This window comes from Cyanistes caeruleus, unplaced genomic scaffold (assembly GCF_971803275.1).
Source record: "Cyanistes caeruleus unplaced genomic scaffold, bCyaCae1.hap1.1 HAP1_SCAFFOLD_76, whole genome shotgun sequence".
In the NCBI taxonomy this organism is placed as follows: domain Eukaryota; kingdom Metazoa; phylum Chordata; class Aves; order Passeriformes; family Paridae; genus Cyanistes; species Cyanistes caeruleus.
In genome coordinates, this window is record NW_028255888.1 from 2,161,353 (window position 1) to 2,182,727 (window position 21,375).

General features: G+C 49.6%; 2 protein-coding genes across 2 annotated transcripts in view; one reads left to right on the forward strand and one right to left on the reverse strand.

The window, feature by feature from the left end:
* Positions 1–21,375, forward strand: part of LOC147646935 (uncharacterized) — a 592,289-nt gene that overhangs the window by 222,439 nt on the left and 348,475 nt on the right. The gene's annotated exons all lie outside the window — the stretch shown is intronic.
* On the reverse strand, positions 3,086–20,914 carry LOC147646943 (serine/threonine-protein kinase pim-1-like). The gene is made up of 6 exons (XM_086872707.1): positions 20,863–20,914; positions 4,990–5,096; positions 4,835–4,885; positions 4,264–4,630; positions 3,474–3,650; positions 3,086–3,239 (listed from the first exon to the last, which is right to left on the reverse strand). The coding sequence occupies exons 1-6, from the start codon at positions 20,912–20,914 to the stop codon at positions 3,133–3,135; spliced, it is 861 nt and encodes a 286-aa protein (XP_086728833.1). The 3' UTR covers positions 3,086–3,132.

Here is a 21,375-nt window from a genome sequence, read left to right on the forward strand (position 1 = left end):
GGTGCTGCTGCTGGCACTGGTGGTAGTGCTGCTGCTGGTTCTGCTGGTACTGCTGGTGCTGCTGGTCCTGGTGCTGCACGTGATGCTGCTGCTGGTGCTGCTGCTGGTGATGCTGGTGCTGCTGGTGCTTCTGCTGGTGCTGCTGCTGGTGCTGGTGGTGCTGCTGGTGGTGCTGGTACTGGTGCAGGTGCTGCTGGTGCTGCTGCTGGCACTGCTGCTGGTGCTGCTGGCACTACTGGTACTGCTGCTGGTGCTGCTGCTGTTGCTGCTGCTGGTGGTGCTGATGGTGCTGCTGGTGCTGATCTTGCCCCTGGTGCTACTGCTGGTGCTGGTGGTGCTGCTGGTGGTGCTGGTTCTGGTGCTGCTGGCACTGGTGGTGGTGGTGGTGCTGGTGCTGCTGGCACTGCTGCTGATGCTGCTGCTGGTGGTCGTGGTGCTGCTGCTGGCACTGCTGGTGAAGCTAGTGCTGGTCCTGTCCCTGGTGCTGCTGGTGCTGCTGGTTCTGCTGGTACTGCTGGTGCTGCTGGCACTGCTGCTGCTGTTGCTGCTGCTGCTACTGGTAGTGCTGCTGATGCTGATGCTACTGCTGCTGGTGCTGCTGCTGGTGATGCTGGTGCTGCTGGTGCTGGTACTGCTGGCACTGCTGGTGCTGTTGGTGCTGGTGCTGGTGCTGCTGGTGCTGCTGGTCCTGCTGCTGCTGCTTCAGCTGCTGGTCGTGCTGCTGCTGGTGCTGCTTTTGGTGCTGGTGCTGCTGCTGCTGCTGCTGCTGTTGGTGCTGCTGGAGCTGGTTCTGCTGGTACTGCTGGTGCTGCTGGTGCTGCTGCTGGTGCTGATCCTGCCCCTGGTGCTGCTGCTCGTGCTGCTGCTGATCGTACTGCTGGTGGTGCTGCTGCTGGCGCTGCTGGTGAAGCTGCTGCTGGTGGTGCTGCTGCTGGTGCTGCTGGTGGTGGTGCTGCTGCTGCGTTCATATTTCCAGCACTGCCCCACACTGAGGGATCAGATCCAGGCACTGCTGCTGCTCCCTCAGGACCAGCCCCAGTTTGGTTCCTGCTGTCAGTGCCAGCACAAGCCGTGGCTGGAGCAGCAGGTGCTGACAGTGACCCAAGGCCAGGGGCTGGAGGGGTCCCTGGGCTGGGGCTGGGAGGGAGCTGCCCCTTGTTCTCCCTGTGCCTCACGCAGAGCTGGGCCGGGCACAAGTGGGGCAGCAGAGCCAACAGGGAGCCTGCGAGTCTCTTCCAGCCGTGCCTGCTCAGAGTTTGGCCTTGGAGCTTCAGGTGGGCAAAGGCAGCTGCTCTGCTCCCTCTGCGTGTGCCCATGTTCAGCAGTGCTGCTCCATCAGTCTGTGCCCAGCAACGGGGAAAAGCCTCAGCCCTGCAGGGCCAGGAGCTGCTGGGCTCTGCCTGAGCAGCTCAGCCAGCGGGAAGGGAGCTGCTCCACGCAGGAACCAGGAGCAAAGGACACTTCTTTTTCATAGCATGATTTCTGTTTTAAGGGGAAAAATGCGGAAAAATAAAAGAAAAAAACTTCTATAAAATGTGAAAGATAAAAACAGAACCCAAGTGTGCAGTGAAAAATCTTCTCTAACTTTGAATTAAGGTGTAATTGGTCTTTTGAAACATAAAACTCAGTTATTTACTTTGTAAATGTGCTGATGGCATGATGCATCTTACCGGCCTCAGGAACCTTTTTGAAAAAGTTTGTGGGGTTGGATTCCAATATTGTTATTTTAAATTGTGGTGAAATTGGAGTGAAGCAAGAAGAAAGTGCTTTGCGCCTTGCCAGCTCCAAGCAGCACTGGGAATCTAAACTCTTTCAAACCCCAAATCCTTTAGAAGATGCCCTTCCTTCTCACCCTGTGAATGAGCTACACATTCCTTTTCAAACATTCAGGGGTTTCTTAAAGATGCAAAGTCCCACTTACAGCTTTTTGCTCTGGTTTGGAAGTGCAGAACGGCGATTCTTCATCCATCAGCTCGAGACTGCACTGCCTCAGGAACACAGCAGTGGCACTTCTAGAGGAGGAAGAAAGTGCAATTGCACAATTCCAGCCAAAAAGAAAGGAAGAGTGGGACACAGAAAACATCCTGTGCAGATGCAGGCATTCAGCTGGGACTGTGGAGAGTTTGGGTCCTTGCCAATTGGATGTGTGTCCCTAACTGCAATCTCTTGGCCTGCAGGAGAGTTTCACTCACCTGCAAAAGCAGAAAGCTCAGGCGCTGTGCTGGGAACGGGCTCGTGTGATGCAAAGCTGTCAGAGCAATGGGAGGGCAGGGTGAGCCCAGCTGTGCCTGGGGCTGAGCCCAGCAGAGCCCTGGCAGAGCCCAGAGCAGCCTCAGCATCCGCAGAGCCCAGCTGCAAGGAGAGAAACCAGAAACCGCCCGTCAGCTGAAGGCTCCTGTCCCCTTGTCCCAGCCACCCGCAGTGCCCAGGCCATGCTGGCCATGCTCAGAGCTGGGCCCAAAGCTGCCCATCACTGCTGCCTTTGGGAGCAGAGCAGGAGGGCAGGCCATGTGCCCAGCCTGCAGACCCAGCCCCTCAGCAGCTGTCCAGAGACAAAAAGCAGCTTGGCAGCCAACTGAAGAATTGCTTGCATCCACCCCAGCCAAGGGGGGAACCTTTGGTGCCTGGCCAGGCTGTGCCATGCCCAGATCAGGGAGCATCCCCTGGCTGTGGACTCACCTGCAAATTGGGCGTGGAGCGAGTCTTTGAAGAAGACATGCCAGAATTGAAATCCATCATCTTCAGCTGGCCAGCTGGAGGAAGAGATTGCCATCCTCGAGGTTGCCCTTGGTGTCTCCAGCAGCAGCCCCAGCGGGTAACAGCTTCTCCAGGGGCTCCTTCTCCTTGCCTAGGGGCCAGACCAGGCTGTCAGTGCTCTGCCCAGGGTCCCAGCCATCAGTGAAGCAGACAAGCAAAAGCAGGGGGAATGGTGGCCACCAGTGCTTGCCACACCAGGTGTCCAGCTCAGCTCCAGCCCAAGAGCTGTGTGTTCCCTTCTGATGACCCCTGCTCAGAGCTACAGGCACGACAAAAACAGCCTGGTTTGCTTTGCCACTGATTGCCAAGAAATGTGTGGAGCTGTTACCTGCCAGGCCCCTGGATCCAACTGTGCATGTGGATCTCTCCCATCTCCTAGGGCAGATGAACAGCCTGCATCCAAGGATCGCGCAAAAGGTCTTCTAAGGATGGCCTGTCCGAGGGTTGCATGGACAAACACCTCTTAATAATATCTTGGCATTCTGAAGAGAGAAACCAGGAATCACCAGTCAGTTGGAGAAGTTGCCACCCCCTTCCAGTGCCCAGGCCATGCTGGGTGTGCCCAGAGCTGGGCCTAAACTTCCCCATGGATTCCCTGTTTGCAGGAGAGCAGGACATGTGCCACCTCCTCAGCAGCTGCCAGAGCAGGATGCTCATAAGCCCACAGCTGTCTCCCAAGCCTGGTGTTCCCCCTGTGCCCAGAGATGAGGATTCACCTTGGGAGAGCCGTCGTGGGAACAAGATCCGCCCCCAGATGATCTGCTGGCCCCTCATGAATGGGTGCTTCCCTATGACCAGCTGGTAGAGCAGGAGGCCCAGGGACCAGATTGTTGCTGCCTGGCCATGGTAGCGTTGCTGGCGGATCCACTCTGGTGGGCTGTAGGACAGGGTTCCTGTGGAACACAGATGGAGCTCATCAGGGGGATGCTGCTGCTCCCAGAGCCTGGCCCCAGCATCCCTGGGCATGTGGGGGCTGCCCCAGCGGCACACGGGGTGACCCACTGCCCTCTTGCCAGCACCTGGCACTTGGCTACAAACCCAGGGTTGGAAAAGAAGCCACTGCTGCTGCAAGAGGGCAGAAGAAGCACTGGGGAGGCCCAACCATGACAAGCAAATAAAAACCCACCCCGTGGTAGAGAAAACACACTCTCCTCCCTGCCTGCATGGCCTCCAAAACATTGTTAATAGGCCAAGGCAAACGTGGGGAGCAGAGGAGTTCAAGCCCTTCCTCGCTGACTCACTAAACTCTCTGGGGCATGGGGTCAGACCCCCGCCCTCTGCTACCCCCATGGGGGTTTTTGTCAGGCTGGCTGTCCCAGCCCCAGCCCAGGGCACAGTGGGTGCTGAAGGCTCTTGGCAGGGCTGGGAGCTGGCCCCCCTCACACCCCCATCCAAATCAATTTGCCTCAAGCATTGATCCCATCCTGGCAGCACCACGGGGAATCCCCGGTGCCACAGCCAGGCTGGGCCATGAGATGGCCAGGAGCATCCCCTGCGAGGGCTCACCTGCAAACTGGGTGTAGGCTGTGTCTTGCAGGAAGGCGCCACAGCCAAAGTCGATCAATTTCAGCTGCCCAGTGGCCAGGTCGAGCAGGATGTTCTCCGGTTTTATGTCCCTGTGCAGGACCCCGCAGCTGCTGCAGTGCTGCACGGCCTCCAGCACCTGGCGAAAGAGCCCCCGCGCCTCCTCCTCTGGCAGGAACCTCCGCTCCGCCAGCAAATGCGAGAGGTCCTGGCACCGCTGTGGACGCTCCAACACTAACACGAAGCTGTCGGGGAGCTCAAGCCACTCCAGCAGCTGAATGACTGCAGCACAGCCAGAGGACACCCTGTCCAGCAGCACAATCTCCATGGGAGCACGGGTGCCGTCGGGCTGCGGGAGGAGCACGGTGCTGTCAGTGGGGCTGAGGCCGGGCCAGGGCTCTGGGACCCCTCAGCCAGCCCGGGATGCTCTGCACACCTCGCTCACCCCACGCCCGCTCTCCCCGCAGGGCTCTCGGCGGCTCCCACCCCGCCGGGCCCCGGCTCATCCCTGCCCGGCACGCCCCGGCTTCTGCCGCTGGCCCCGCACACTCACCAGCTCGCCCCAGAGCCGGACGCGATCCCGCGGCACACATTTGATGGCCACCTGCGAGCAAGGAGCAGCAGAGCCTTGAGCTCGCTGCCCGCCCCGCCGCGCCCCCGCCATCTCCTCCGCCCCCTCCTCCTCCTCCTCCTCTGCCCACCGCTCACCGGGGCGCCGTCCGAGAGTCGCGTGGCCGCGAAGACGCTGCCGAAGCCGCCGCGCCCCAGCAGCGGGCCCAGCTCGTAGCGCTGCTGCAGGGCCTCCTGCGCCTTCCCTGGGGGCGAGTCGCGGCCATCAGCGCTCGGCCCGGGGACAGGAACGGCCCCCGAGCGCTCCCCGAGCTCCCCGGGCCGGGCATCCGCAGGCGTTCCCTCATTGGAACGCGGCAGCGGCGGCTCGGGGCCAGCGGCCGCGCTGCTGAGCGGCGGAGCTCGGGCCGGGGAAGCCGCAGCGGAGGCGGCGGCAGCGGCCCCGCCGCCTGTGTCCTCCGCGGGCCCCGGGAGGAGCCGGCGCCGGGGTCGGGGCCGGGGCCGGGGCCGGGGTCGGGGCCGGGGCCGGAGCCTGCGTCGGGGCCGGGGCCGGGATCGGGCAAGGCGGAGCCAAAGGGCAGCGATTCCGCCCCAGCCCCAGGCAATGATGCCCGCCCAGCAGCGCCAGCGCCAGCACAGCCAGAGCCCGGCGAAGGCGAGACCACGGCGGGACGGCCGGGGACGGGGCCGGGACCGGGGCCGGGGCAACCCCGCCTGGGCCCGTGGGCGGGTCCGGGGGCGGGCCGGGGGCATGGCCCGGGCGGGTACGGGGAGAGGGAACCTGGAAGAGAGGGGGACGCAGGAAAAGGGAGACCCGGAGGGAATGTGGGACAGTGGGAAAGGGAGAGGAGAGACAGAAAAGTGATAAATTTGATGCTTTCGCTGCTTCCACTGCTGCTGCTGCCGCCGCTGCTGCTGCTGCCGCTGCTGCCGCCGCTGCAACTGAAGCACCGGGACCGTTTGTCCCCGTGTCCGTTTGTCCGTTGCCCGCTCGGCCCCGGCCCGAGCCCCGCACTCCCCGGGCAGCCCCTGAGCCTGGCCAAACACGGGAACTTTGCCGTGTTGAGCCAAGAGCCAGAGTCTTGACTCCTGCACAGGGGCACAGGACGGCCCTTGGCTGCTGCTGTACCTTGTCCCTGCTGAGGGTCAGACACCGTCTGAGCACATTCCCTGAATGCAGAATTTGTACCCGACCCAAGCACTGCACTTGTGTCTCCAGCATTGCTTTCCAAGGAAAACAGGGCAAGGCAAACTGGGTATAGCTCATGGTATTTTACAGTGTCTAAAACTTGCCAAGTCTCAGATCTTAGAGGTGAGATCCATTTGGAATGAATGGGATGGAGAAAGTGCAAGATGGAAAAGGGGAACATAAAAATAAATAGAGAAAAATAGAGAAAAACATATTGGTTGTTTCTTTTGATTTGATTTTCATTTCATAAAAAAGTTGTTTCAATTTTCCCAGAATCTTCTCCACAGTCACGTCTGTTCTTTCCAAAAACCTGTCCTGGAGAACAAGGCGCAGCTCCTGTCACAAAATGTGCCCCCAGCTGCAGCTTCTCTTGGTTTCCCACACTGTAAGTGACTGCAGCACAACTCTTGCAGCAAAGCAGGACAAATATTTGAAGCACTTGACAATTTGTTCTTTCTTTTCCTTGTGGACAGGGGAGTTGTGCCATTGGTAAGGTTTTCACTGTTACTCTTCTACCCAAAGAAAACATGATGAGGTACCAGGAATTGTTAGGGAATACAAGCATGGCTGAATGTGGAGAAAGAATCTCCAGGGTGTGCAGCCAGAAGTGGAGAGCTGATAATTCCAAATCCCCCATGGACATCTTGAAAGTGATCTGGAACATGAAAATGGGCTGACAGAGAGAGTTTGTTTCTGTGTTCAGTTTAGATGATTCTCCATCTCTTGCAGTGGTAGAAATCAAGAGCACAATCAGTTGATGATAAGCATCTGAACATGATAAGCTGGACCTCTCTGGATGACAGAAAGAATGTGAAAAGGAGAAATGCAGGGAATGACTTGGTGAACTTTGTATATAAGAAGGTACATTTTTTCCTAATAATTTCCAATTCATTCCCTTTGTTTTATCCTTTTAAAAAGGCCAATTGCATCTCAGATTCCCCATGAAATGAGAACCCTGAGCTTGTGGAACTGCCTGAAAGGTGCCCTGTTCCTTTTTCTTCTGCTGCTCGGTAGAAACAGTGAAGCGAGTTGGGGAGTTCTGTTTTTCCTTTCTCCTGGTCGATATTTTCATTTTATTTGCCACTGTAAAGGCAATTTCTGTGATGGCCTCTGTCAGTTGATTCTATTTCAGCAGCAGCAGCAGCAACAGGGCTGTGTTTGAACACTGCAAATGTGACCTGTGTGGCTTTAATTCTCTTTGATTTTGTGCTCAGGGCCTTGGGAGCATTTGGAGATCTACTACTCATGAGGCCTTTTTAACAAGCAGTCCGAGTTCCCTGTCAGAAAAGCACAGTGGGCCGCACTGATTGAAAGAGGAAATTGCAGCTGTACTGCTAAAATTCAAGTGGCAAGCAGAAGAGGGGCAAGATCAGCTGGGATCCACAATTGCCAAGGCCAAGGCACCAACAGCCTCCTGCTGTCTCCTCAGGGTGAGTAAAACAGCGCTGAAAACAGCGCTGGAACCCGATCCTTTCTTCCTCTGAGGGCTGGCTGAGGGCAGCAGAGGCGGGCCTGAGAAATCAGGGCTGTTTGTGGGGGATTGTTGCTGTAGTCCAGAATTGCCCTGGCAAAAGGCCTGGGAAGCCGAGGCAGGAGCAGGTGGGAAGGGCCGGCGCTGCTGCTGCTCGTGGCCGGGAGCCCCGGCCGGGCCGGGCCGGCGCCCGCTGCGCTGCGGCTGCTGCTGCTGCCAGAGCCGGGCGGGACTCGGGGACAGGGAATGGACACGGGGGGACAGCAAAGGCCTTGGGGGCTGCAGGGATGTTGGGCCAGCGCCAGCACAGAGCTTCAGCCTGCAATGAACCCCGAGGGAAACGCTGGGGAAAGGCTCCATTCAGCCTTTCTTTACTCATCGCTATGAAGGGACCGAAATAAAAGGAGAAAGAGCAGGGCCCGACCCCTTCTCCTTTGGGAGGAACCCCGCGCCTGGAGCTGAGAGGGGCCGTGAGGAAAAATGAGGGGCCATGAAGGGCTTTGAGAGGCCATGAGGGACCATACGAGGCCATGAGAGGTTTTATGGGGCCATGAGAGGTTTTATGGGGCCATGAGAAATTCTATGGGGCCATGAGGGGCTGTGAGGGGCCATGAGGAGCCTCAGCCCTGGCAGGAGGGGGTCCCACCATGTCCCCAGGGCAGGGCCGCCGTGAGGGGCCGCGAGCGCAGACGTGGCAGCAGAGCGGGCTTGGGGCGCCTCTGGGAGGGGATGAGACCCTTCCCCCGCTCCAAACCACACCAAACCCGGCATTAACAGGATTTTCCGTCTTTAGAATCCACTGGCAACTTGGAGTTGAGTGTCCAGTTTAATTCTGGTGAGAAAAACAAGGGAATTTTCCCAGTGTGTGACATCCAGCCATTGTTATTTATGTCTAAGATTTAAAAGTCTTGACAATGAAAAGTAATACTAAAAAATAATAATAACAACAACAAGACCAAGAAATAAAGCCCCGAATCCCAACAATCAGCTCAGAAACATGTTTTTGTTTGTAGTAATAGAGTAGTACTAAAGAAATAAATGAAAGCGATTTAATTTGTAATTCAGACAAAAGATGTTTCATCTTTTTCCAAGGTTCTGGTCCCCTTCCTCCAGGGTCATTTCCTTTACTCACCCACTTTCTAATAGGTAGAAGGGAGTTAAGCCCATTGGAAAAGACAACAGCTCCTGTTTCCAAGATTAGCAGCCACCACTCCAGGGACCCTGAATTGCCCCCAGGCGCGTGTGTGCACTTGAAGGGTGAGCGGGTGTTGGGGACAGAGATCTCAAACTCCTTCTAAGGCTGTGAGAAACCCACAAGTGGCAAAGTATCATTGTGGGTCAGCTCCTGCTGAAATTCCATTCCCCCACACCCTCCAAATGGGCAGGCAGGGCTGGGCTCTGGCAGGGTTCAGTTTTGAGTGCCTTGTGCTCCCTGGCATGGAAGTGATCCTATGAACTCTGGCATTGATGGACTGTGGTATGGCTGCTGAAAGAGGAGGGGGAATCTCAGGAGACAGGAATGTCTCTTGTTCTCCCTTCTCCCTGCAGAACCCCCTCTCCAAAGAGAAATGCCTGTGCCGGGTTTCCATGAGACCCCTTCCCTCAGGCCAGTGTCTGAGCCACTGTGTGGTCTGCAGGAGCCAAAGCCAGAGGAGTCCCAATATCAGTCACCCCACGGTCCCCACACAGCAGGAGAAAGCACTGCTTGCAGTGGGGCTGCTGATCTGTGACCCGTCCTGGTTCCATCCACCCCACTCCTCTCAGCCACAGGCACCAGAAGGATCCCAGGAAAGCCACAGTGCTGTACCAGATGTCAGGAGCACTCCCTGCTGTGGCCTCAGGGATGCTGGGTGACCTCGTCAATGAGGATCTGTGGCTGGTGATGGAATGTGTGGATGGAGGCCCTTGACAGGAGGTTGTTGGAGACACGCATGGGGCTGAAGGAGAGATGGCAGCTGTCAGTCGGGAGGGCAGGGACCCCGCTTGTGAGTCCATTGCCTTGGACACCCTCAGCCACAAGATGTCCAAGAAGTCACGCAAAACTTCTTTCCCCCAAGTTCCAGCTTTATGTACAGTTACAGCAGAGAACGTTGCTTGTTTCTAGAACTAGAACAAAGATCCCAGATGGAACAAGCCTTGCTGGTTTTAGTCAGAAGCATCAGTGACCAAAAGTTGTATTTCCTTTGGTTTGGTCACTTCTTTGTTCCTTCTCAGTGTTCAGGCTGGGCTGTGGGGTGTCCTCATTTGCTGCATTTTCTGAGCTCCTCTTGGATCCTTTGAGCAATAGGTTGTGCCCTCTGAGGATCCTTTGTGCTCCTTGGTGACCCAGGAGAACCTTGCAAACAATTTTTGGGGGAGCTGCTGCTGTGATGTCACAGGAACGTTGCCGTGTCCTTGTGGTGTTCCCGTTGCTGTGGGGCACAGAGGCCTCAGTGTCAGAGCGGCTCTGGGCACCTGCTCATTGCCTGAGGATCGTCCTGCCCGAGGCATTCTCAGCAGCCAGCCCAGCCCCTGATGGGTGTCCTTCTGTCCTTGCAGGGGGACAGACAGTCTGCAGACGTGTGCAGCACAGCCAAAATGATCCAGCAAGTGGTTGTTGCAGTTTGCACTCTGGACTCTGGGGCTTCTTATGGGTATTTTTTACCCACTGGGCCCCTAAATGGAGGATTTCCCCAGGTGCACCATATGTGCCTTTGGGATTGCTGTGGGCTTTCTGTTCATCCTTTGGAACGGAGGTGATTTTGAATGAAAATTGCCATTAAGATGCCATTTATTTGGGAGAGCTCCTGCCAACAACTTCTTAAAAAAGGGGTTGTTTGTAGCCAGCAGGGTGTGCACAGCATTTGGAATGGAGCCTGGGGGGGTTCTGTTCCCCAAGAGGAGAGTCTGTGGTAGCGGACCCTGGCGCTCCCTCTGTTTGCTCACCCAGCCAAAAACTGGACACAGCCTTCTATTTTGTGCTGTTCTCTTGCTTGCTGTGTGATCCAAAAGGACTATGACTCCAGGAGGGAAGTTGTGAAAGTAAAATGCTCTCTCTTGGCATTGACTTGTTGTGTGGGATTTTCCAGCAGAGGCAGCTTTTTCTCCTAACAGCATCTGGTTCAGGTGAAGGTCCCCTCACACATGGACACTGGGAAGCTCCTTCTTCAGTGGGCAGGAAAAAAACCTTTGGTGTTCAGAGATGCCAGCTGTTCCCTTTCAACACCAGTATGAGTCCAGTAAGCTCCAGTATGATCCTTGTCACATGGCAGCACTCCCAGGATGGTCCCATTTGCCTCTGACTAGATCAACCCAGTCAGTCCCAGTATGATGCCTTTGGCTCCCAGCATGCTCCCAGTTGCTCCCAGTCACCCCCAGTATGGGGGATGATGTGCATGGTATGTTCCCAGTCATTCTCAGATACTCCCAGTATGAGTCCAGTCACTCCCAGTATGATCCAAAACTGGATTGCTGGGAGGCTTCATGGAATCCTGGAGACCATTGTGACACTCTAGGACCCCATGGATCCGTGGTAACAGCAGGTTGGCTGGGAGTGTTGATGTGCTGCAGCGTAGGAGGGCTCTGCACAGGCAGCTGGACAGGCTGGATCCAGGGCCCAAACCCAACAAGGTGAGGTTTAACAAGTCCAAGTGTCAGGTCCTGCACTTTGGCCCCAACAACCCCTGCAGTGCTACAGGCTGGGGACAGAGTGGCTGGACAGCAGCCAAGCAGAAAGGGAGCTGGGGCACTGATGGACAGCAGGCTGGGTATGAGCCAACAGTGTGCCCAGGTGGCCAAGAAGGCCAATGGTTCCTGGCCTGGATCAGGAACAGTGTGGCCAGCAGGAGCAGGGCAGGGATTCCTCCCCTCTACTCTGCACTGGTTGGGCAGCACCTCGAGTGCTGTGTCCAGTTCTGGGCCCCCAATTTAGGAAGGCCATGGATGGGCTGGAGCATGTCCAGAGAAGGGCAACAAGGCTGGTGAGGAGTCTGGAGCACAAGTCCTATAAGTGATAGTAAAAGGTCTCAAAATGTTAGAAAATTCGGGGACTTAGAAAGGAATTTAGGTTTGGAAAGGCCTTGGAAAAGTTGGCGCTGGGAAATGTTAGGCCTTGTACTTGCTAAAAATCAGGTCAAACTGCACCTGTGTAATCAGTAGATGATGATGATACACTTGTTAGATATGACTGGATATAATTATTGTTTAAAGTACATGAAGAACAATGTTAGGTGGCTGGGGGGAATCAGGAGAAATCCATGCTTGGGTAAAAACAATGCATACAATAGAACAATGTAAGTTTAATAATTAATATGTAAGTTAAATAATGCTAGAGTATAAAACATGTTGAGTTCAAAACCAAGATGGGTCAGATTTGGGTATGTGAACCCCTGACACCCAGATCTCTTAATAAAGCACCTACATATAATCATTTGTGATTATGTGTGTTCCTGAATGCTAACAAGTTCATCAGATTTTACTGGAATTTTGTGAGATATTTCTGGAATGTTGTGGATTTTTGTGGAATTTTGTGGGATATTGAGGAGACTTGAAAATTTTTGAAGGATCTTTCTTAGATTTTGTGGAAATTTGTGGAGATTTTATGGGATGTTTCTGTAATTTGGGAGGGTTTTGAGAAGATTTACAAATTTTGTGGGATGTTTGTGGAATTTTGTGGGATTTTTTTGGATTGTTGTAGAATTTCCTAGATGTTTTGGGGATTTTGAAGAGACTTGAGGAATTTTGAAATATTTTTCTTAGATTGCGTTGAAATTTGCAAAGATTGTGTGGGATATTTATGGAATTTGGTAGGGTTTTGAGAAGAGTTATGTAATTTGATAGGGTTTTTCTGGAATTTTGTGGATTTTTTTTGAATGTTGAGGAATTTTCTGGAATTTGGTGAGATTTTGAAGAGACTTGAAGAATTTTGAGAGGATTTTCTTTGTGCGAAAATTTGTGGAGATTTTGTGGGATGTTTCTGTAATTTGGTAGGGTTTTGAGAAGATTTTGGGAATTTTGTGAGATGTTTTTGGAAATCTGTAAAATTTTTTGGGAATGTTGAAGAATTTTCTAGAAATTTGTGGGATTTTGATGAGACTTGAAGAATTTTGAGGGATTTTTCTTAGATTGTGTGGGAATTTGAAATGATTTTGTGGGATGTTTCTGGAATTTGGTAGGGTTTTGATAAGATTTAGGGAGTTTGTTGGGATGTTTCGGGAATTTTATGGAATGTAGCTGGAATTTTTGTGGGATGTTTTTGGAATTTTGTGGAATGTTTGTGGAATTTTGAAGGACTTGGAGTAGACACGAAGCACTTTGATGTATTTTTCTTAGATTGTGTGGAAATTTGTGGAGATTGGGTGGGATGTTTCTGGAATTTGGTAGGGTTTTGAGAAGATTCAGCGAGTTTGTTGGAATGTTTGTGAAATTTTGTGGGATGTTTGTGGAATCTTGTGGAATGTTTCCGGAATTTTGTGGAATGTTTCCTGAATTTTGTGGAATGTTAGTGGAATTTTGAAGGACTTTAGGAGAAACGAAGCACTTTGATGTATTTTTCTTAGATTGTGTGGAAATTTGTGGAGATTGGGTGGGATGTTTCTGGAATTCAGTAGGGTTTTGAGAAGATTTGGGGAGTTTGTTGGGATGTTTGTGGAATTTTGTGGGATTTTTCTTGAATTTTGTGGGATGTTTGTCGAATTTGGTGAGATTTCATGGAGGCTTGAAGAATTTTGAGGGATTTGTCTAGGATGTGTGGAAATTTGTAAAGATTTTGTGGGAAATTTCTGGAATTTGGTAGGGTTTTCAAAAGATTTTTCGAGAATTTTGTGAGTCGTTTGTGGCATTTGGTAGGGTTTTGAGAAGATTTAGGGAGTTTGTTGGGATGTTTGTTCAATTTTGTGGGAAGTTTCTGGATTTTGGTGCGATTTTTGTGGAATTGTGTGGGATGTTTCTGGAATATTGAAGGACTTTGAGGAGACATGAAGAGCTTTGAGGTATTTTCCTTAGATAGTGTGGTAATTTGTAATGATTTTGTGGGATGTTTCTGGAATTTGGTAGGGTTTTGAGAAGATTTAGGGAGTTTGTTGGGATGTTTGTGGAATTTTGTGCATGGTGTGTAGAATTTTGTGGGTGGTGTTTGTGGAAATTTGTGGGTTGCTTGTGGAATTTTGTGGAATTTCTGTGGAGTTTTGTGGGATGATTCCTGAATTTGGTAGGACTTTGAGGAGACACGAAGGACTTTGAGGTATTTTTCTTAGATTGTGTGGAAATCTGTAAAGATTTTGTGGGATGTTTGTGGAATTTGGTAGGGTTTTGCAGATTTTTTGTGGGATTTTTTTCTGGAATTTTGTGGAATTTTCTAGAATTTTGTGGGATTTTGAAGAGTCTTGAAGAATTCTGAGGAGATTTTCTAAGATTTTGTGGAAAGTTTTAAAGCTTTTGTGGGATGTTTCCGGAATTTTTAGGGATTTTGAGGAGACTTGAAAAATTTTGAGGGGATTTTTCTAAAATTGTGTGGAAATTTGTAAAGATTTTGTGGGATGTTTCTGGAATTTGGTAGGGTTTTGAGAAGACTTTTATGGAATTTTGTGGGATGTGTGTGGAATTTTTTTGAAATTTGTGGAGATTTTGTGGTAAGTTTCTGGAATTTGGTAGGGTTTTGTGAAGATTTAGGGAATTTTGTGGGATGTTTGTGGAACTTAGTGGGATTTTTTTGGAGTGTTGTAGAATTTTCTAGAATTTTGTGGGATTTTGAGGAGACTTGAAGAATTTTGTGGAGATTTTCTTTGATTGTGTGGAAATTTGTGAAGATTTTTGGGATGTTTCTGGAATTCGGTAGGGTTTTGCGAAGATTTTAATGGAATTTTGTAGGTTTTTTCCGGAATTTTGTGGAAATTTGTGGAGATTTTGTGGGATATTTCTGTAATTTGGTAGGGTTTTGAGAAGATTTTGGGAATTTTGTGAGATATTTGTCGAATTTTGTGGGATTTTTCTGGATCTGTGTGGGATATGGATGAAACTTGAAGAATTTTGAGGAGATTTTCTTAGATTGCGTGGAAAATTTTAAAGATTTTGTAGGATGTATCTGGAATTTGGTAGGGTTTTGAGAAGATTTTAATGGAATTTGGTAAGGTTTTTCTGGAATTTTATGGAGTTTTTTGGAATGTTGTGGAATTTTCTGGAATTTGGTGAGATTTTGAAGAGACTTGAAGAATTTTGAGAAGATTTTCTGAGATTGTGTTGTAATTTGTGGAGATTTTGTGGGATATTTCTGGAATTTGGTAGGGTTTTGAGAAGAGTTAGTGGATTTGGTAGTGTTTTTCTGGAATTTTATGGATTTTTTTGGAATGTTGTGTAATTTTCTGGAATTTGGTGAGAACTTGAGAAGACGATGAATTTTGGGGAGATTCCCTTAGATTGTGAGGAAATTCGTAAAGATTTTTTGGGATGTTTCTGGAATTTGGTATTGTTTTGAAAAGATTTTTCTGGGATTTTGTGGGATGTTTGTGGAATTTTGAGGGATTTTCAGGGGACATCATAATTTTTTGGGAGTTTTCTTATATTTTGTGGAAACTGGAGGAGATTTTTTGGGATGTTTCTGGAATTTGGTAGAGTTTTGAGTAGATTTAGGGAATTTTGTGAGATTTTTTCTTGAATTTTGTGATATGTTTCTGGAAGTATCAGGATTTTGAGGAGGTTTGGGAAATTTTGTGGATTTTTTCTGGAATTTTGCATGATTTTGAGAACCTTTGGGTGAATTTTTATGAAGATTTTGATGAAAAAGACAGGGGGGAAAAAAACGGGTAAAAGTGATTAAATTCTGCTAAACAAAGCTGAAAAGCAAAACCATCCAAGGAACCTGAACTCTGTGCTAAATCCGCATGGTTTGGCCTAACATCAGCCAAATGGGGTTAAAATCATGCCAAGGTGTCCAAAGTGCAACCAAAAGGGCATAGAAATGCCCAAACTGGTGTAAAACCCACTCCAAATGGCCTAAAATCACCCTTGAATCTCCCAAATGGGTGCAAGATCCACCCTGAAAGTCGCTGGTTTTGCCTCAAATCATCCAAAGGGCTCCAGCATCACCCAAACTGGCCTGAAATGCCCAAAAGGGACCTAAAACCGCCCAAAAAGGGCTCAATTTGACCAGCACCAGGACTGGGAGCGAGACTGAGACCTAGACCAGGCCTGAGACTGGGACTGAATCCAGCACCGGCACCGAGACTGGCAGCGCTCCAGGACCAGGACTGAGACCGGGACCAGGATCAGCACTGGGATCATTCCAGGACCAGCACTGGGATCAGTACCGGGATTACTCCAGGACCAGCACTGGGATCAGAACCGGGATCAGCACCGGGATTGCTCCAGGACCAGCACTGACACTGGGACAGGAACTGCTCCGAGGCCAAGACCGAGACCAGGACTGAAACCAGCACTGGCACCGGCACTGAGACTGGCACCGCTCCAGGACCAAGACCGAGACTGGGACTGAGAGTGAGATCGAGACAAAGACTGGGACTGGGAGCGCGCTGGGACCGACACTGGGACCACCACAGCTCCGGGACAGAGATCGACACCGGGACCGGAATCAGCTCTGGGATCGCTCCGGGACCACCGCGTTCACTCCGGGCCGTTTTGGCCGTGCCCCCGGGTGAGACTGGGAAGGGCTGGGAGGCACTGGGAGAGAACTGGGAGGGAACTGGGAGAGAGCCTTCAGCGGGGCGTGACCGCCTTGGTTTGCATCGTTCCGGTGCAGCCATCCCGGTCCATGTGGTCCCGGTCCATGTGATCCCAATCTCTGGTGCTGATCCATACGGTCCCGGTCTGTGCGATCCCAGTCTGTGCAATCCCAGTCTGTGCAATCCCAGTCTGTGTGATCCCAGTCTGTGCAATCCCAGCCCATGGATCCCAATCTGTGTGGTCCTGCATGGCACACACTCCAAGAGTCTGGAATTGCAGTTGCCAGCAAGGAAAAGATGTTCCTGCCCTTGAAGGCAAAGCTCTTGAGAAGGGGCCGAGAGCCAAGTGCAGCAAGATCTTACAGTGACATTTCCCTGCCAGCCCCCAGAACTTCACCCATGCTTGTTGTAGCTCCTGGATTGGGAATTAAATCAGGGAAGGGTCTCTGGTGGGAGCTGCCCTGGGTGCTGGGAGACACTGATGTCAGCATTCAGGAACACACATAATCACAGATTGATTATATGCAGGTGCTTTATTGAAGCGTGCGGGATCTAGGGGTATCAGCAACCCAAATCTAGCTCCATCATCTTTGTCCAAAGTGCACATATTTCTACAATTTCAGCTGGAGCAGTAATCACTGTAACAACCTTATCAATATTGCTTCATTAATATTGCTTGATTAGCTTTATCAATATTGCTTCATGACAGTTAGCTCATCCTTGTACAAACATGTACAAATCTGATCTCTGGGTGGGTACCTTGGAATCCCCAAGTACCAGTTCCCATTACCGTAAACATTTCAGCTTGCTAGACCATCCCTAATACCAGACCTTCTTGCGGCCTACTTCTTCATGGTTTTAAGAAACCTTTTCAGAAACATTAAACCCCATAGTAACATATTTCTCCCCTTTGAAAGTATTTCACTTTACTAAAATTAATGTAATGCTTTCACTATATAGTCTTTTTCCTCTGAGTTTATACTTGATGTTCATTTTCGAATCTACAGTTGTTGTAAGCGTTGTTACACTCTGGAGGACTTGGAGATGACAAATGCGGATGTGGATCTCTGTCCCATGTCAGTGCCTTTATTATTTTCTGGTTCCAGGATACTCTTTTCTTTATCTCTCCTTTCAGAACTGCATATATTAACCAGATTGCTAAGAACACAATCAGTAGGATTATCAGACTCTTAAGAATAGGTTTGATCCATGAGCTCACATTCCATCCCAATCCTTCAAAAAATTTTATCTAACTAACTTGTGGTCAGAATCTTCCTGCTCTTTCTGTGCTTCATGTTCTATTGGTTTTAATTGATTAATGTCGTGTTCTACATCTGCAGTTCCATTTGGGATGTGGATGCAGCAGTGATCAATTTGTCCTTTTATGTACCCCCATACTCTGTGTTCTTTCAACAATAACATATCTAAAGCCAATCTGTTTTGCAGGGTCATTTTAGTCGTGGCTTGTAATTGTACATTTAGCTCTCTAAATCCCTCTGGTAACTCCTGCCAATCTCTCTACCTGACCTGTAAGTTTGTACATCTTTCTGTTATTGTAATTTTTTATTGGACTAAACAAGGATTCCAGAGCTCACTCAAATTTTATACTACTGGAGGGTTCTTGCCATCTTTCTTCATCTTCAATTTTGTTTCCCTGAACTTCTTGTCTCGTCCTTACTTGCAGAAGTTCATGTTCTCCTTTAAATGGGGACCTTTTCCAAATTGGGCATAAGGTGGGGAGGCCTAAAGTAATCTCTTTTACTTTTCCACTTACAAGCAAATGTGTTGTCCAAGTGCCATCGCTTGCTGCCCACACAAATTGGCCTGGACTCTGAACTGTACTTCTGCTCCATACTACCTTTTGGATCACTTGTCCTATCTTGTCATTTTTTTCACCTTGTTTATGTTTGATTCCTCTGCAGGCACATCCAATTCGCAGAGCTACCACTGGCAGTGGCATTTGTTTTATTTCCTCATCATCAGAAGTACAGTCCTAAGTTTTGTTACATACCCACCAATTCACTTTGTCTGCTTCCATTCTACTACTGCTTGCAGTGTTCTGTACTTATGGACCTGTTTCATTTTCAGAGCCTTCCCACTGAATGCACCAAGGGCTATCTGACATGTATTGGAATTTCTGAAACACACTCACTCACCATGCAGTGTCCCAAGCTTCAGCCCGATCTTTTCATTCCTTTCATACTTCCATTGTGAATTCCACTGGAATCTTTTCTTTAATAACCTTTACTATCTTTTCATAACACCATCCATAATTTCCTAATCCCCCATACCAGCCTAGTTTTGGTTCATCCTTTCCTCCATTTTCATGACAATCCCATATAGATGAATACTTTGGCTTCAGAGCATTTTCAAACACTGTCTTATTTGGGTACTGGTAATCTATTTGCAATACACAGCTCACGTTTTCATTTTTATTATTTTGTATTTCAGGTAATTTTGATGGTATAATTCCCCAACTTACTGGGTCTCCTGCTGCCTTTGGTATTGGCAGACAGACAGTTATTTTGCTGGTGTTTTGCATGTTGGCAAAATCTTTAATTAATCCAATCATCACATTTTCTGCCTAAATGGTATTAGAGACTTTTATCACTTGTGTTTCAGGCTGCACCCCCACATCCCTCTTCATTCTAAAATGAAGAGTTGTCAGCTGATCCTTTAGCATTTCACATCTCAAGGTAACATTGATTCCAACTGATGGCACTAAAGGCCATAAAATAATCACCATTACAGTCACTAGCAACCTAGACATTTGGAACAATCAAACCCGCTTTATCTGCAGCTTTGTTGGCCCTACAGTTTGTGCAGTCCACAGTGCAAGGGAAACCTTCTTCACTCTGGTGTAAGTTATCCAGGGATCCAGTCCAGCTACTTTGACTGCTGTAAAGGAAGTTAACAGTACCTGATAGGGTTCATTCCACCTTTCTTTTAATGGTTCTTCGTTTCAGCTTTTAACGTACACTTCATCTCCCGGGGGGATGTCATGAACTGGATTCTCAAGAGTCAGCGGCCTATTCCACACAAGGGTGCTCTGAAGTTGAGCTAGAGCTTTTCCAAGAGACAACATAATTCTACACCTCTGGCTTCCCTGTAACATGTACATTTGCATTAGGTTCAGGGGATTCCTATGGTTTCCCATACAATATCTCAAAAGGACTGACTGACATCCCGCTTCTAGGCTTTATCCGAATCCTCAGCAGTGCTATTGGTAGAGCTTGTGGCCACTGCAGTTTAGCCTCTTGGCATATTTTGCTGATTTGCTTCCTCAAGGTCTGATTCATCCTCTCTACTTGTCCACTGGATTGGGGTCTCCATGGTGTGTGGAGATCCCAAGCTATTCCCAGCAACTGACTCACCTCCCTCACTACTGTGGCTATGAAATGTGGGCCCCTATCTGATGATATTCCTAGAGGCACCCCAAATCCTGGAATGATTTCTTGCAGTACCCACTTGACTGTCTCCTTTGCTTGATTTGTGTGACAGGGAAGAGCTTCTGGCCATCCTGAAAATGTGTTCAACCCCTACCAATAGATATTTGTATCATCGAGTTCTTGGTAATTCTACAAAATCTACTTGCCAATAATCTCCTGGTTCTGCTCCTACCCAAATTCTTCCTAATTGTGCCTGTTGTCTAGCCACTGGATTGTTTTTTAACCAAATTTCACATTTTGACATTACTGATTTTGCCATTGTTAACATCCGTACTGAAATTAAATTTGGTTTTAACAATTTCACCAATGCCTCTGCACCCCATGACGTTCGTTATGTTTAATTTGTAGAACTCTCATTATCAAGGGAGGTACCACTACTTATCCCTGTGTAGTCACATACCACCCTTCTGAATTCTTCTGTGCATTCAGTGAGCGTCCCAATTTCTCATCTTCTATTGAATATTTTGGTTCTGGAGGTAAATTGAATTGAGATACATGAGTTTTTAAAGGTATCAATGCCATTGCAGTTTGCACTTCTCGAGCAACTTGTCGGGCTGTCCAGTCTGCTTTCCGATTTCCCTCATGAATTTTGGAGCTTCCTGATTGGTGAGCTTTGCAGTGCATGACTGCTACTTGCTCAGGTTTTTATACTGCTTTTATTAATTGCAGGACTGCATCTTGATGTTTAATGTGCGTGTCTTTAGAAGACAGCAATCCTCTTTCTTTCCACAGTGCCCCGTGTACATGCACCACTCCAAAAGCATATTTTGAATCTCTCCATCTATTTACTTTCTTCCCTTCACTCAGCTCTAACGCCCTGGTCAAGGCAACCAGTTCTGCTCGCTGGGCAGATGTGTTTGCTGGCAAGGCCTTTGCCTCCACCACTGCACCTGTTGTTATTACCGCATATCCAGCATATCTGGTCCTGTTCTCCACAAAACTGCTTCCATCTGTAAACAGCTCCCAGTCTGCCTGTTCCAGTGGGACGTCTTTCAAATCTGCTCTAGCTGAACAGGTGTGTTCTATCACTTCCACACAATCATGTTCCAATGGGCCTTCTTCAGTTGTGGTACGTGGGAACAAAGCTGGATTCAAAAGGTTAGTTGTCTTTCGTGTGACATCATCCTGCTCAGTCAGGATTACCTGGAATTTCATCATCCTGCTTGGAGATAGCCAATGACCCCCCTTTTGTTCTGCCATGTGTGGCACGTAGACATCTATGTCTCTACCCATCCTGAGTTTCCTAACCTCTTGTATCAGCATCACAGTGGCTGCGACTGCCCACAGGCACGAAGGCCATCCGGCACTCTCATTGTCAAGTTGTTTGGAGAAGTAGCCTACCGGCCTTTTCCAGCTTCCCAAAGGTTGGGTCAGCACTCCCAGTGCTAGGTGTGATCTTTCACGCACAAACAGGTGAATATCTTTGGGTAAATCAGGCAATCCTAATGCCAGAGCTGTTGTCAATGCCTCCTTCAGTTTGAGGAAGGTCTCCTTCTGTGGTTTGCCCCAGGTAAGCGGTTGTGTCTTCTGGGCTTCATAGAGGGGTTTTGCAATTAGTCCATAGTCCATGATCCACAGGTGGCACCACTGTGTCATCCCAAGGAAAACTCACAGCTCATGCAGGTTATGGGGTTCTGAAATAGCACAAATAGCTTGAATATGATTAGTACCCAGCTTACGTTGCCTTTGTGAGATTTCACATCCCAGGTAAATCACAGTCTGCTGGGCAATTTGTGCCTTTTCCTTAGACACCTTATATCC